The sequence below is a fragment of the Oryx dammah genome, unplaced genomic scaffold, assembly GCF_014754425.2.
Source record: "Oryx dammah isolate SB20612 unplaced genomic scaffold, SCBI_Odam_1.1 HiC_scaffold_14, whole genome shotgun sequence".
Lineage (NCBI taxonomy): Eukaryota > Metazoa > Chordata > Mammalia > Artiodactyla > Bovidae > Oryx > Oryx dammah.
The window spans coordinates 49,297,683-49,310,747 of record NW_024070198.1 but is presented as its reverse complement, the minus strand read 5'-3'; the positions used below and the strand labels follow the sequence as shown (position 1 = coordinate 49,310,747).

The following is a 13,065-nucleotide window of genomic DNA, read 5'->3' as shown; positions in this document are numbered from 1 at the left end:
CGCGCACGCGTCGCACGCGCCGCACGCGCCCCGCGCCTCGCGCACGCGCAGGCCCCGCCCCGCGGCCAATGGGCGGCGCCGCCGCTTATCTGCGGTGCGCCGGCCGCCGGCGTCAGTCAGTCGGGGCCGCGGGCCGACGACGCTCCGTCTGCCGCCTACGGTGCTCCGGCCCCTGCGCTCCCTCGGCGCGCCCGCAGACCCCGACCCGCCGGCCACGGCGCCCTGGCCCCGCCGTCATGTCGCAGAGCGAGAGCCCCGGGCTGCAGGAGGAGAGCCTGCACGGTGAGCGGGCCCGGGCCCGGGCGAGGGGCCCGCGGCGAGGGGGCGGCCTGCGGAGAGGACCCCCAGGCGGCCGGAGCCCGCGGGTGCCTGGTCTTCCGAGGCGCAGCCCGGTGCTGGGTTTCGGTGCCGGTACCGGCCCGGGGCGACTGGGGAGGACGCGCTCTGGGACTCGGGGCAGGGCGGCCTGAGGGGAAGCGGCGGGGGTCGCTCCTCCTTCACGATCGCTCGTCCGGGGTCGCGGGTTGGCCTGCCGGGGGGACACGGGGCAGCTGGCCGCACTGCAGACTCCCGAGCGGACGCCCGCCCCCGGAACCCCCCGGCCGCGGCTGGAGGAGGGGCCGAGCGCCGACCCTTCTTCTCTGAAGCAAGCGTTAAGTGGGACGCGGGAGCGCGTAAATAAGGTTTGGAGAGGACCGTGGACATCGTAGATAATTTTAAAGGTTCATTAAGATTTAAAAATCATCACACTGCCTGAATTTGAGCCACTAATTTTCTGTATTCGTTAAAACAGCATTTTACTCGCCAAGACTGGGCCAAATCCGTCGTATATTGTGAAACCGCAATCACAGCCTAAAAATCCTATAATCTTTTCTTTAATTTCGACATGGGCTATTTTCTTTGAGATAGAGTAAGGGACTGAATCTTTGCCTTGAAAAAGATCTAAAGAATGTTTGATGAACCGCCTTCAATCAGTCCTGTTAGCAGACTGCTCTGCCCCTACCGTGGCGCGTTCCCTTAGTGGCCACATTGGTCCGAAGAGCCCGCAGTGTCCAGAGCGGCTTCATCGCCAGTCCTTGGTTGGCAGACCCAACTGCTGAGTCATTGACAACGCAGAGTGCCAGCTCATGGGTTAAAAGGTTCGCTCCTCGGTTTTGTGTATTCTATAAAAAGACGGTTACACGGTGAGTGGAAACTGTCGAGGAGTCTTTGGGCCCCGGTCTGGGGTACGTGCAGCCGGGCACTCGCGCCTCTGGCCAGTGTAGGAGGGGTCACGTGGGCCCGGCCGCCCTGGGAAACCGAATCCGGGCGGGGATTGGTGGCTGGGCCGACACTTGCCCTGGGCTCAGTTTTGATTTGATTACCTCTTGTTTACCTCGGAAAGAACTGGGTGCAGTTGGTCGCTGAGGCCGAAGACAAAGGCCAACGCTCTCCCCTCTGCTTGTCTCTGGCCAGATGCTTTCCCTGAGTCTTGCTGCCTCTGCTCCCTGGTCCGTTCTAGTTCAAGCTGGTGACGAGCAGCAAGATGTCCTAGGTGGCTTTCCTGTCTCAGATAAACACCCCCTAAGGCGCACGGGGGAAGGTGGAGTTCTGTAATGGAATCTCGCAGCATCGTGGGCGGGTGTGCGAGACTTAACTTCCCAGAGGTGCTGGCCCCCACCCCTCACCTGCTGGCCTGTCTGCAGCCAGCCAGAGGGTTGTGTTGTCGCAGGCCCCCACCGTGGGTGAAGGTGCGGTGCCTGAAGAGGCAGAGAATGTGCAGGTCTCGCTTCCTGCACTTTGAGAGGGAAGGGGTTTCCAGCAGCGAGACCCTGGCCCACCCTGTGCATTTCAGATGGCCACAGTGAGGCCGTGAGGCGAGGCGGAGCACACGGCAGGCAGGTGACAGCAGTTAGGGCTCTTCGGATGCCAGGCTCCTCGGGCTTCGGTGACAGAAGGCGGCAGACAGGCAGAGGGAAGGGGGGCCCACCAGTTCCTGCTCAGATGCCAAGCCTCTCGTTCCTGTACCGCCCCAAGAAACTTAAAAACCAGGATTTCTTAAGTCCCACCTCTCCTAGGGAAGCAGCCTTCCCTAGGAGAGTGGTCCTTGCCTCCAGGCATAGCCCCTGCGCTGCCCCAGGGCTGTCCTCAGGGTTCCACCTGTCCCAAAGACACCAGCATCTTGTAGGTCGTGCCCCTGTAGTTTTCAGCCCTGGCTGCCCACCGTCACCATTGTGTTTTTTTCAGAGTAAAGGTACCAGGGTTCTGTTGTAGCATTTCAAATCGGGATTTTCTGGCTGGTGGGTGAGACTGCTGGATAACAGGGAAAACACCAGAGGTGGTCGTCATAGCCTGGGTTGTGACCTGTTGCCCCAGACTGGGGTGTGGGGTGCTCTGCGGGGGGTGCTGGAGAGGGATGTTGGCCTGCGGCCAGGAGCAGGGAGTCTCACAGTGCAGGCAGGGACTGTGAGAAGCTCTGTGCAAAATAGTCAGGATAGAAAGTGTGGGTGCTGCGTTGAGGTTAGTTGGTAGGGTAAGGCTCCACAAGTTAAGAAAGACAATTGGCATTCTCTGTTTTCAGGCTAGGGTGAACTGGAAGCTTTAGTCAACCGCTCAGCCTGCCAAGCAGTGGCTCAGGGAAGTGTCTGACACTCTACATGTGATCCCGGCTTGTGCCCGGGTACTGGCAGTCGAGGTCAGCTGAATTCATGGCGTTTGTGGCCCCGCCAGTAAGTGGTTCTGTCTGGGTCGTTCCTGTGGCCTCTCCAGAGCTTGAAGACGGGACAGCGTTGTGGTTACAGATCTTTTTGGGGCCCACGAATCGTCTCATTCAAGATGCGGGCTTTCCTTCTTTTGGGACCAAGTATCTTGGGGGCGGCAGGAGGTTTCATGTGAGAAATGGCCTGTCGTGCAGGCTTGTAGCTCTCTTCTGCAGCGGTGGGGCACTGGCCGAGGCTCCCCGCCCGTCTCATCTGCCCAGTCCCCCTGCCCCATGTCTTAGTGTGAATTACAGGTCTGAATCAGGGCGAGACTCGCCTGGATCAGCAACCACCGCCCCTTTTCACGCGGCCTGATTCTCTCTCAGGCTGTTTGGGGTTCTGAGGAAGTGGGCTGAGGTTGTAAAGCAGCTCGAGGCTTCCCTGGTGCCTCGGCGGTAAAGAACCCACCTGCAGTGCAGGAGGTGAGGCGGGTGCGACCCCTGGGCTGGGACGATCCCTGGGCTGGGACGATCCCTGGGCTGGGACGGTCCCTGGGCTGGGACGATCCCTGGGCTGGGACGAACCCGGGGAGGAAACGGCAGCCCACCCCAGTGCTCTTGCCTGGAGAATCCCATGGACGGAGGAGCCTGGCTGTAGTCCACGGGGTCGCCAAGAGTGGAACCCAACCTAGTGACTAAGTAACAACGAAGCAACCTGAAACCCCTCTTTCTTGCTTAGAAAGGTGAGTGAGCGTAACTGCAGGTGAAAGATTCGTGGCCCCGTGTCCTCATTGTCCAGGGAGCTGCTCCCTTGCGCCGTCGCTGCAGGTTAATCATAAACTCTGGTCCGTTAGTGAACCACAGCCTCTGAGCTGTGCTGCAGACAGAGCTCTGCTGTAGACAGCCCGGGTGGAGGTCTTTCTAAAGGGTGCCCAACACTTTCAGTGAGATGGTTCCGAAAAGCGTGCTTATCTCCGTGGAGTCTGCAGTGGAATCTGAACCTGCGCCTGAAGCTCACCGTGTTGCTTTTTTTAAGAACATTCTGCCCTGGGGCCGCGCTGGGCCTTCGCTGCTGCACCCGGGTCTCCTCTGGTTGCAGCGAGCGGGGCTCCTCCCTGCGTGTCTCCCCTTGTGGAGCGCGGACCCCAGGGCCTCAGGAGCCGTGGCTCCTGGGCTCCGGCGCACGGGCTGGGTAGTCGAGGCCCGTGGGCTTAGTTGCTTTGCGGGGATATGGGATCTTCCTGGACCAGGGGCTGAACCTGTGTCCCTTGCATTGCAGAGTGGATTCTTAACCACTGGACCTCCAGCAAAGCCTGACACTGAGAGTGTTGTGTGTCCCTTATATTTTAATTTGAAAAATGTATTTAGTCTTTGTCCCTGGTTCCAGATCCACAGCTCGGCTCTAGGAACCCTTGGACTGTCTGAGATCTTTGGAAAACCCTTGAGTCTGTGCTGGTGAGGTGACTGCCTAGGCCCTCGGGAGCTTCGGGCGGGGTGGGGATGGCCAGAACTCAGCACTTGTCCTCCCCAGGCCCCCCGCCCCGGGGAGGGCGCTGCGGTTGGGTTACAGGACGCACTGGGAGAGGGCTCAGGACTGCCCTCGCCCACCACTGCCTGCGTGCCTGCCCTTCTGAGAAGGCCTTTGTGCAGCACGGTATTGTCCTGACTCCTGTGACTTGTCCCAGGGAGTTGCTGAAGAGGGAGGGTTGTGGGAACCCCTGAATTCTTGCTGTCAGGCGTTTGAGGTGTCCCCTGCGGGGATAGTCTTGGGGGATTGAGACCACTACAGGTAGTGTCAAAACCAAATTGCTGGGCCGCCCGTTGGAGCTAGAAAACTGGTTATTGATATAAAAGCCCCCCCATGTCCGAGGTGGTGTCAGACGCCATATGTAAAGGCAGTCTGGGCAGCCAGGCCAGGAACCGGGCCCCCCAGAACCCAGCAGAGGGGACCTGAGCCTGGAGGAGGGCCTGGGGCTCCGGCCCTGTCGTGGGGCGAGCTCGGGCTGGCTGTGTCCCCTTGCCCCAGGAAGGAGGGGGCTGTGAAGGTGTCCACACGGAGCCATTCTCGGTGAGCTTCGGGGCTTTCCTTCTGCTGACCTGCGGAGGCTGGGGGTGGGCAGTGTCCGGGGCGCCCCGGGCTCCAGGACACACCGTGGCCCGCCTGGTGTGGGCCAGGCCGGTGTGAGGGAGCTGGAGAGGCTGAAGAGAAGATGGTGCGTTCGGTTGGCAACTTTGGCCATCTGGTCGGCAGCTCAGTGGGAGGCTGCCTGCGCTGTGCGTTCACGTTTACTCCTGTGATCGGCCCTTCTTGATGACTGTGACGTGTCTGAAGCCGGCAGCTGTCGGGGCAGGACTGTCAGAGGAGGGGTGAGGCGGGAGTCTGGGCTGGGGGCCCGGGTGTCGGGTGGTGCCCCCGGGGGGTGCAGAGCAGCCCTGGGGCCGGGCCCTGGAGGGCCGGGGTCTGCTGCCGGCCTGGGCGCTCCCGGCCTGCACCCACCTGGGGAGGCCGGACCGTGACCCGCAGTGGACAGTCCTGGGCCGGGAAGAGAGCTGTGCGAGCGGCCAGTTCGGGAGAGGCCGGGGCGGGGCAGCAGTGTCGTCAGTGAGCTGGGCAGCAGAGGGCCGGAATGAGCTCACCCGCGTCAGCTCACACGTGCAGGGGGCCAGGTACCGGAGTGAGGCGGTGCAGTGGACCTTTGTGGCCTCAGGTTTGACGGGATTAAAAGCAAGAGCTTTTCATCCTCTCGCCTGAAGACCTGAGTGGAAGGGCAGTCTCTCCTCAGTCGCCAGCATCGCACTGGGGTGGAGACAGGCGTGTGCCGGCGGGCCCCGGTGGCCCAGTGGCCAGGCTGGACTCAGTGCTGCAGGCCTTCCCATGTGGCCAAAAAAAAGGAAAGCTGCGAGTCTCGAATATTGAGCTCGACGCAGAAAGACGGACCGCTCAGCAGAAGAGGGGAGTGGGCTTCAGCAGCTGACGCGGAAAAGGAGCGCTCCGCTCGGCCGGCAGGCCTGTGGGAAAACGCCCAAGCCCCCCCGCCCCCGCACCCCTGACGTGTGCCCGCGGTGAGGACCCGCCCCCCGCCATGCCCACCCGCGACCGCGTCTCAGAACTGGTCCCCAGGCGGAGGCGCAGGGGTCGGCTCTGCTGCTCAGGGCCGCGGTGGTCCCACACTGGATGCACAGCAGGGCTCCCCGCCCACACCCAGCGCCTCGAGTGGTTCAGACGTGAGAGCCTGTGGCAGCCAGCCACGCAGCTGAGCACGGAGAAGCGGGCGGCGGCGCCTTGTGGGGCCACCGGGCCGGGCCTCGGGTCCGCGCCGCAGGCGGACCTTCGTGCCTCAGGGGCTCTCCGGTGTCCACCCCGTCCGCCCGTGGACTCGCCACGCTGCTGTCCTCCTGAGTTCATCCCCGTGTCAGCCCCCACAGCACCCAGCCGGGAGCAGCAGCGCTGCCTCCCTGCCAGGACCTGCCGGGGGCGGCGCCTGGACTGGGGACCCCTCCCCTCACGGGGGCCCGGAGGGGCTCCGCTGCCGTTGCCCTGGTGAATTTATCAAGTGCTAAGCCGTGGGAATCGGTCACTGATCTGTGGGGCCTCGGGGTCAGAATGTGAGGCTGGAATGTGGAAATTTTTTTAAGTCCCCAAGGTGCTGGTTGAGCCCTCTTTCTGCTGAGAGCTGAGTGCGGGTGCGGCCTGGCCACAGGGCCTCTGCTGACTGAGCAGATGGTCCGGGGTGCGGCTCCCCAGGGTCCCTGTGGAGGCTCACTGTGCACAGGGCCTGAGCCGGGCCCGGGGGCGCTGCAGCCAGATTCCTGCGGGGGCCCGTGGGAGTCTCCGGCACCTCTTGAAACAGACGGGGTGAGCTCAGTATCTTAGCAGCAGACTCCGGGATGGGCGGAAAATTGCAACCCGGTCCTTCTCTCGTCCCCGTCAGGCTCCTGGGTAGAATTACACTTCGGCAGTAACGGGAACGGGAGCAGTGTTCCCGACTCTGCTTCTATTTATAACGGCGACATGGAAAAGATCCTGCTGGACGCGCAGCACGAGTCCGGGCGGAGCAGCTCCAAGAGCTCCCACTGTGACAGGTGGGCGGGCGCGCGTGTCGCGGCGTGGTGGGCGCACACGCGTGTCGCGGCGTGGTGGGTGGGCGCGCGTGTCGCGGCGTGGCTCTGCGGGCTGCCTGGCCTCAGTCAGCGCCCAGACGGCGGGCCCTTTGCTCTCGGGTCGGGGGACACCGCCCGTGGGGTCCTGCCACTGCTGCTGCCTGCTGGGCGTCGAGCTCAGCTGGGAAGGCAGGGGGCCGCCGTGACTGTTGGGCCCTGGTCCCCCCGGGGCTGGCGCGAGTACTTCCTTCTCCCGGGACGCGGTCCCCTGTGTGTGGGGGGGTCTGTATGTCCTGATGGAAAGGTGAACGTGTGCTGTTTCCCCCAAGCCCGCCCCGCTCACAGACCCCACAGGACACTAACAGAGCTTCTGAGACAGACACGCACAGCCTCGGAGAGAAGAACAGCTCCCAGGTAGGGTGCGCACCGTCTGCCTTTGTGATCTGTCGGAACAGGGTGCTGGGGGACCCGGCCCGAGAGCTGGACTTCTGCTTCCTCAGACCCTCTCTCAGCTGTGGGGGTGGGGCGTCTCCAGCACTTCACAGAGTGGACCGGAGGCAGCCGGGCCGTTTGGTTCAGGGTGTGTGCCCAGGGCCCCCTCTGCCCCACACGCCCTCCAGGGGATGCGGGGCGGGAGTGGCGGGGAGCCGTGGGGGTCTGGAGGCCTGCCCAGGGCCGGTCTGCCCCACACGCCCTCCAGGGGGACGCAGGGCGGGTGGCGGGGAGCCGTGGGGGCCCGTGGGGGTCTGGAGGCCTGCCCCGGGCCTCCCCATTGGGATGGCACTAGTTGCTTCCAGAAACCATGCCTCAGGCTTCACAGACTCGCGCTTTTGTGGTTCGGGCTAGGAGCTGGCCAGGCTGGTGGAGGCTGAGCCTAGTTTTCTGACTTTCCTTTAAGAATCTCTGAGTTGCTGGGGCCGTAGCCCCTGCTGGGGGAAGTCCACGAGAGCAGGGTGGGCTGTGGCCCCGAGCTGCCTTGCTGAGACCTGGGTTGGGCCAAGTGGCCAGTGCGGCCTTGCCAGGCCGTCTCCCTGCCTGCTGCCTCTTGTGACGCTCTGGGGTGTCGGGATCTAGGAACCTGGGGGGGCCTGCTTTCCTGGGGGCTCAGCTGGTAAGGAATCCGCCTGCAATGTAGGAGACCCCGGTTCCACCCCTGGGTCAGGAAGATCTCCTGGAGAAGGGAAAGGCCCCACGCCCTTCCTCACTGTGAGAGCTGTGGGGACCGAGCTTCCGGCCAGTGCCTCTGGGTCCCCCTGCTGCCTGCCGGGTGCCCCTCAGGCTCTCCCTCCCCAGGGGCTCAGCAGTCCTTGTGCTTGGGCTTCTCTAGGGTGCTGCCTGCCTGCTCCCAGGTGTGTGGGGGCCAGCCCAGCTTTGTCGTGTCCAGGTGTTTGGTTGGTTTTGGTACCGTGTTCTAGAATATTTCCATAATATCCCCCCCTGAATTTAAAGAGGAATTCTATGATCAGGCACAGAGTTTTTAAAATTCCAAGAAATGCACCTTTTTAAAGCTCTTTAGTTAGCGTACTGTTAATAATGTGTATCTTTAAGGCCATTGAGACCAGGGGTGTGCGTGGGCTTCTGGTCCTCTCTTCTCCCACCAGACGCGGATGCGCACCTTCTCTCCCTGTGGCCGTGTGCCGTCAGCTCAGGCACATCCCTGTTGCGGGCCTTTTCGGGGATTTCTGTTTTTCCTTTTACACCCAGAACCACAGCCGGCGTCTCTGTGGACGTCTGACCCCACTGGCCGGTGCCCCCCTGGGGCAGTGCCTGCAGCTCAGGGCTGCTGGAGTCCGGCGGGCCCTCCACAGGGGGTGTGGCGGGGGTGGCAAGCTTCCTGGGGTGGAGGCAGCGGGTTCACCGACCTCGTCTCCCGCAGTCCGAGGAAGACTACATGGAGAGGCGGAAAGAGGTCGAAAGCATCCTGAAGAAAAACTCAGACTGGATTTGGGATTGGTCCAGTCGGCCAGAGAACGTCCCCCCAGCCAAGTGAGTCTGCGTCCGCGGGGGCCTCCGGGGCCGGGAGCCGGCGCCCGCTGACCGCCTCTCCCCGCAGGGAGCTCCTGCTCTTGAGGCACCCGAAGCGTGCGCCCACGCTCAGCATGCGCAACACGAGCGTCATGAAGAAGGGCGGCATCTTCTCCGCCGAGTTCCTGAAGGTCTTCCTGCCGTCGCTGCTGCTGTCCCACCTGCTGGCCATCGGGCTGGGGTGAGTGTCGCCCGTGCCGGCCTCGGGCGCAGGCTGGGGCGCGGGGGAGCCACCGGGGCAGCTCGCACGTGGAGGGTGCTGGTCTCCCTGGTCCTGACGCGGGCGGGCGGGCTTCTCCTGGGCAGCCTACTGGGCCGCCGATTGTCAGGACGGGCTTCTGTCGCGGGCTGAGGCCCCGGGCTCGAGAACGGGGCAGAGCAGATCCCGGGCTCACTGGCTCGGGGAGGCAGGAGCAGGGCCCCCACCCGCCCTCCTGAGCCCCGGCCCATGGCCTGCCCCCGCTCTGGGCTCTGCCCTGCCTTCCCCTTAGCACAGTGTGCGGACTGTTTGGACCAGTGCTTCTCAGAGTCGGGCTGTCAGTCCTGCAGGGAGCTTTGTCCAGAACCAGCATTCGGGTCCTCTAGGGCCTGGCGGGGTTAGGCTTCAGCCTTCACTTTGGGGTGGATTTCCGCAGGTGTGTCTGCCCTCTGAGACTTCACGGGGGTCAGGATCAAGCCCTCCTGTCCCGTTGCTCTGCGGAGACGCCCTACTGGCCTGCAGGCCCTTGATGTCCTCCCCCCGTCCTCCTCCCGGACAGCCCCCCGACACCCCTCCGTTCCGCGCTCCCTGGGTGTACGGGAGCAGTGGTGCTCCCGGGCAGCAGTGGTTTCTGTGAGATGTGCTGATAAACCTGGGGCTGTCAGCTGTCCCGTGGGTGACTGATGAGGTCAGAAAGTGAGGAGAGAGGGAGCCTCTCAGCTCAGGAGGAGTTGGCCTTCGTGTGTGCCGAGTGTGTGCGTTGCAAAGCTATTAGAGCACAACTGGCTTTTTCTGAATTGGATACTGAAATGCGTGCTGGTAAGAGTGACACCCACGTGTCCACTGAGTGCTGGCAGCCAGGCCCCTTCTGTGAATAAGCTGGGCCGGTCAGTGGCCGTCTCAGCAGTGCGCTCCCCCGGGAGGCACGCCGCCGTGTAACGACCGCCTCCTTTCTCTGTCAGGATCTACATCGGAAGGCGCCTGACCACGTCCACCAGCACGTTCTGATGCAGGCTGTAGCCCAGTGACCCCACGCCGCGGGGGCCTGTGCCCCGCACAGCGCACAGAAGCAGCTGTTTCGGTCCTGGGCGGCCGCCCCACGCGTCGTTTCTTCTGGCAGCGCCGCCTCCCTAACTCAGTGAGACAGACAGTAAACCACGCTCTCCCGCAGCCACACTTGGGGATTGAGCGACAAGCATGTCATTGATTAATACCTACTGTAATAATTTGGTAGTAACCTTCTTCAGATATTATAAATATCAAAGTATAAATAATTTTAAAATATCTAGTTATGTTGTATGTAGTATTTTAATGAATTACCTGCAGCCTTGATTGCATTAAACACTATTTTGAGGGAAAGAATGCTGCTGATACTAGAAGGACTGCCTGAGGGGTTTACCTGAATAAACACCTTGCCTTACTCCCTGCTGCAGACGTCTCGCTGGACGCGTCCGTCTGCTGCAGACAGCCCTTAGCACTGAGTGTCTGCTGGCTCTGGTGCGCGGCATGTAGAATCCAGGCCGGGACACGGGCGGCGCCGAGCGGTCCCCATCCCGGGCTGTCGGGCAGCACTGGACGGACCCCCTGAGACTGTCAGCGCCGCCCTGGACAGCAGCCACTGGACAACCACTGTCTCCTCGCGTCTCCGGATTGCGGAGTTTAGTCTGTGTTCAGTTTTTTGTGCTCTTAGTATCAGCTTCATTCTAAACTATTCTGTCTACTTTAAAAGGCTGGAAATAGAAAAAAAAAAAAATCTTTGACAAATCCTTGGTTATGGTATTAACATATGGTTTAAAACTAAACTGCATACGAGCTTTTTGGTGAAGCCAGGTGTATCCCCACTGCCTGGGGGTTAAAGGATGCCCTTTCATACACTGTATAAATAAATGCTGTTGTATTTGCTTCACTTTTCCATACTAAATTTCAGTTGTGTTCAATAAATGTAACATTCTAATTTTTAAAAACTTGGTTTATATTTAAACAATGACCTTGGAGGTAGCCCACAGGCCTTCCATCTGGAGGCGACGTGTCAGCTTCTTTACACGACTAGTCTTGAAGAGGCGAAGCCTGCGTCCCGCTGACCTGTCCTGGCCAGGGGCACGTCTCACCGCGATGGGCATGGTTGAGGCTGCGCTCAGGGCCTCCCGTGAGGCCAGGGGTCCTCAGGGCCAGCTCATCTTGGAGAGCACGGGTGAGTTGGGCCGTAACAGAATGAGGTGGCTTCGTGCAGCGAGGCTGCGGGGAGGTGCTCTGGGCTGGGGAGTTGTAAGCTCTTGAGGGTATCCTCCCTTTCTTCTCTGGAACACCAGTTTTAATCCATGATTGATTCCACTAACTTCCTTTTGGTTTCATTTTTTTAAAACCTTGGTTCTCTCGTTTTCTGGCGGGATTATTCTCTGTTCCTGCCCTGCCAGGTTGCATATCCTTTCTCCCAGCTCTGCCCACTGACTGATGCTGTTGCGGACACAGCTGAGTTGCCAGACGCAGTCACCAGGGTCCCTGAAGCTCCTCTCCCGCCACTGTGGTGTTGCAGTGGGCGTCGGGTCCATTTAAGGTGTGGGACTGTGTGTGTGTGTGTTTTCACTTTTTTGAACAAGACAGCACGGTGACAGCTCCCATACACCCTCCTGTTAACGCAGATCACACCGTCGTCCATTTTACTGACTGAAAAGCAGGTTCACAAAATACTTAACATCCTCCAGAAGATTTTCAAGCCTGTGCTTGGCTGTTTCCCGACCAGACTCTCGCCTGGCGCGCCTGCAGACTGTGGGCCCACCCTGGTGGGAAGCGGGGCGCACCTTCAGCGACACGTGTCTGGGCCACTTGTGGTTTAGCGCTTGACAACGCGTGTGCGCAAAGATGACGACTTGGGAGACGTGACGGTCCCCGAGCCGGTACCGTGTGGCTGCCAGCATGAGATAAAGCGGTGAGGGAGCATCCCAGCGCCCCGTTTTATAAGCAGCTGCCGGGTTTTCTGAGGCCCAGCCTTTAACCCCACCCCACCCCTGTTGGTGAGCAGGCCCACCCAGAGGGCTCGCGCAGCCGCGGGGCCGGTCCACACCCCGCTGAGCTGCCCCGGGGTAAGGGCTGAGTCTGTTGAGCCCTAACTGCAGGCTGAGGAACAAAGTGTGCAAGTGAAATGGTTTAGTACTATTCATGCAGAACTGATGCGTTTGGATTGTGCTGGAGAAGACTCATGAAAGTCCCCTGGATGGTGAGGAGATCCAACCAGTCCATCCCAAAGGAAATCAACCCTGAATATTCACTGGAAGGACTGATGCTGAAGCTCCAATACTTTGGCCACCTGATTTGAAGACTTGACTAGTTGGAAGAGGCTGAGGCTGGGAAATTCTGAGGGCAAAAGAAGAGGGTGGCAGGGGATGAGATGGTTAGATAGCATCACTGATTCCACGGAAATGAATTTGGACAAACTCTGGGAGACAGTTGAGAGTGAAGGCGGGCGTGCTGCAGTTTCATGGGGTCGCAGAGTCAGACATGACTGAGCGACTGAACCACATGCAGAAAGGAGCCAGAGGCTCCGTATCTGCTCGTTTGCGCCAAAAACTCGGGATGAATCTGCCAGAAATGAATGAGCCTGGCTGTCCGCACGGGTGGGGTGCAACCAGGAGGGGGGTGGGACCCTCTGAATAACCTCCTCTCGGGCCCACAGGGCTGCTCCATTTAGGGCCAAAGTCGTTAATTCAAGTTGGTGATAACAAGGGAACTCACTATTGAAATGGGAACATTCCTACCGGTCCAGTGGTTAAAAATCTGCCTGCCAGTGCAGGGGCCACGGGTTCGATCCCGGGTCTGGGAAGAACCCACGTACTGTGGAGCGACTAAGGCCGTGGGCCATGACCCCTGAGCCTGTGCTCAGCTCACGTAGGGAAAGCTCGCACACAGCACGTAAGGGCCAGTGCAGCCAAAAAAACAAGGTGAACTTAAGTCTGATGAACCGCAGGATTCTTACGTCATCAGGAGGGGAAGAGGCTTGTATGGAATCAAAAGTGTCAACTGGCAAAGAACCCTGGAGAAATTGCTGGGCATCTCTTACAGCACATAC

At 60.7% G+C, this 13,065-nt stretch overlaps 1 protein-coding gene across 1 annotated transcript; it reads left to right on the top strand.

Moving 5' to 3' along the window:
• The first annotated feature begins 92 nt into the window (after positions 1-92).
• BNIP3 (BCL2 interacting protein 3) lies at positions 93-10,966 on the top strand. Its single transcript, XM_040254815.1, has 6 exons — positions 93-282; positions 6,610-6,760; positions 7,108-7,192; positions 8,655-8,764; positions 8,832-8,984; positions 9,965-10,966. The coding sequence occupies exons 1-6, from the start codon at positions 237-239 to the stop codon at positions 10,008-10,010; spliced, it is 591 nt and encodes a 196-aa protein (XP_040110749.1). The 5' UTR covers positions 93-236; the 3' UTR covers positions 10,011-10,966.
• The last annotated feature ends 2,099 nt before the right edge of the window (positions 10,967-13,065 follow it).

Bases quoted from the DNA above. Each gene is read 5' to 3' on its own strand.
- BNIP3 (XM_040254815.1), top strand. From the start codon at position 237: ATGTCGCAGAGCGAGAGCCCCGGGCTGCAGGAGGAGAGCCTGCACG. The intron at 8,765-8,831 runs GTGAGTCTGCGT...CTCTCCCCGCAG, and splicing joins GAGAACGTCCCCCCAGCCAA to GGAGCTCCTGCTCTTGAGGC. The intron at 8,985-9,964 runs GTGAGTGTCGCC...TTTCTCTGTCAG, and splicing joins CTGCTGGCCATCGGGCTGGG to GATCTACATCGGAAGGCGCC.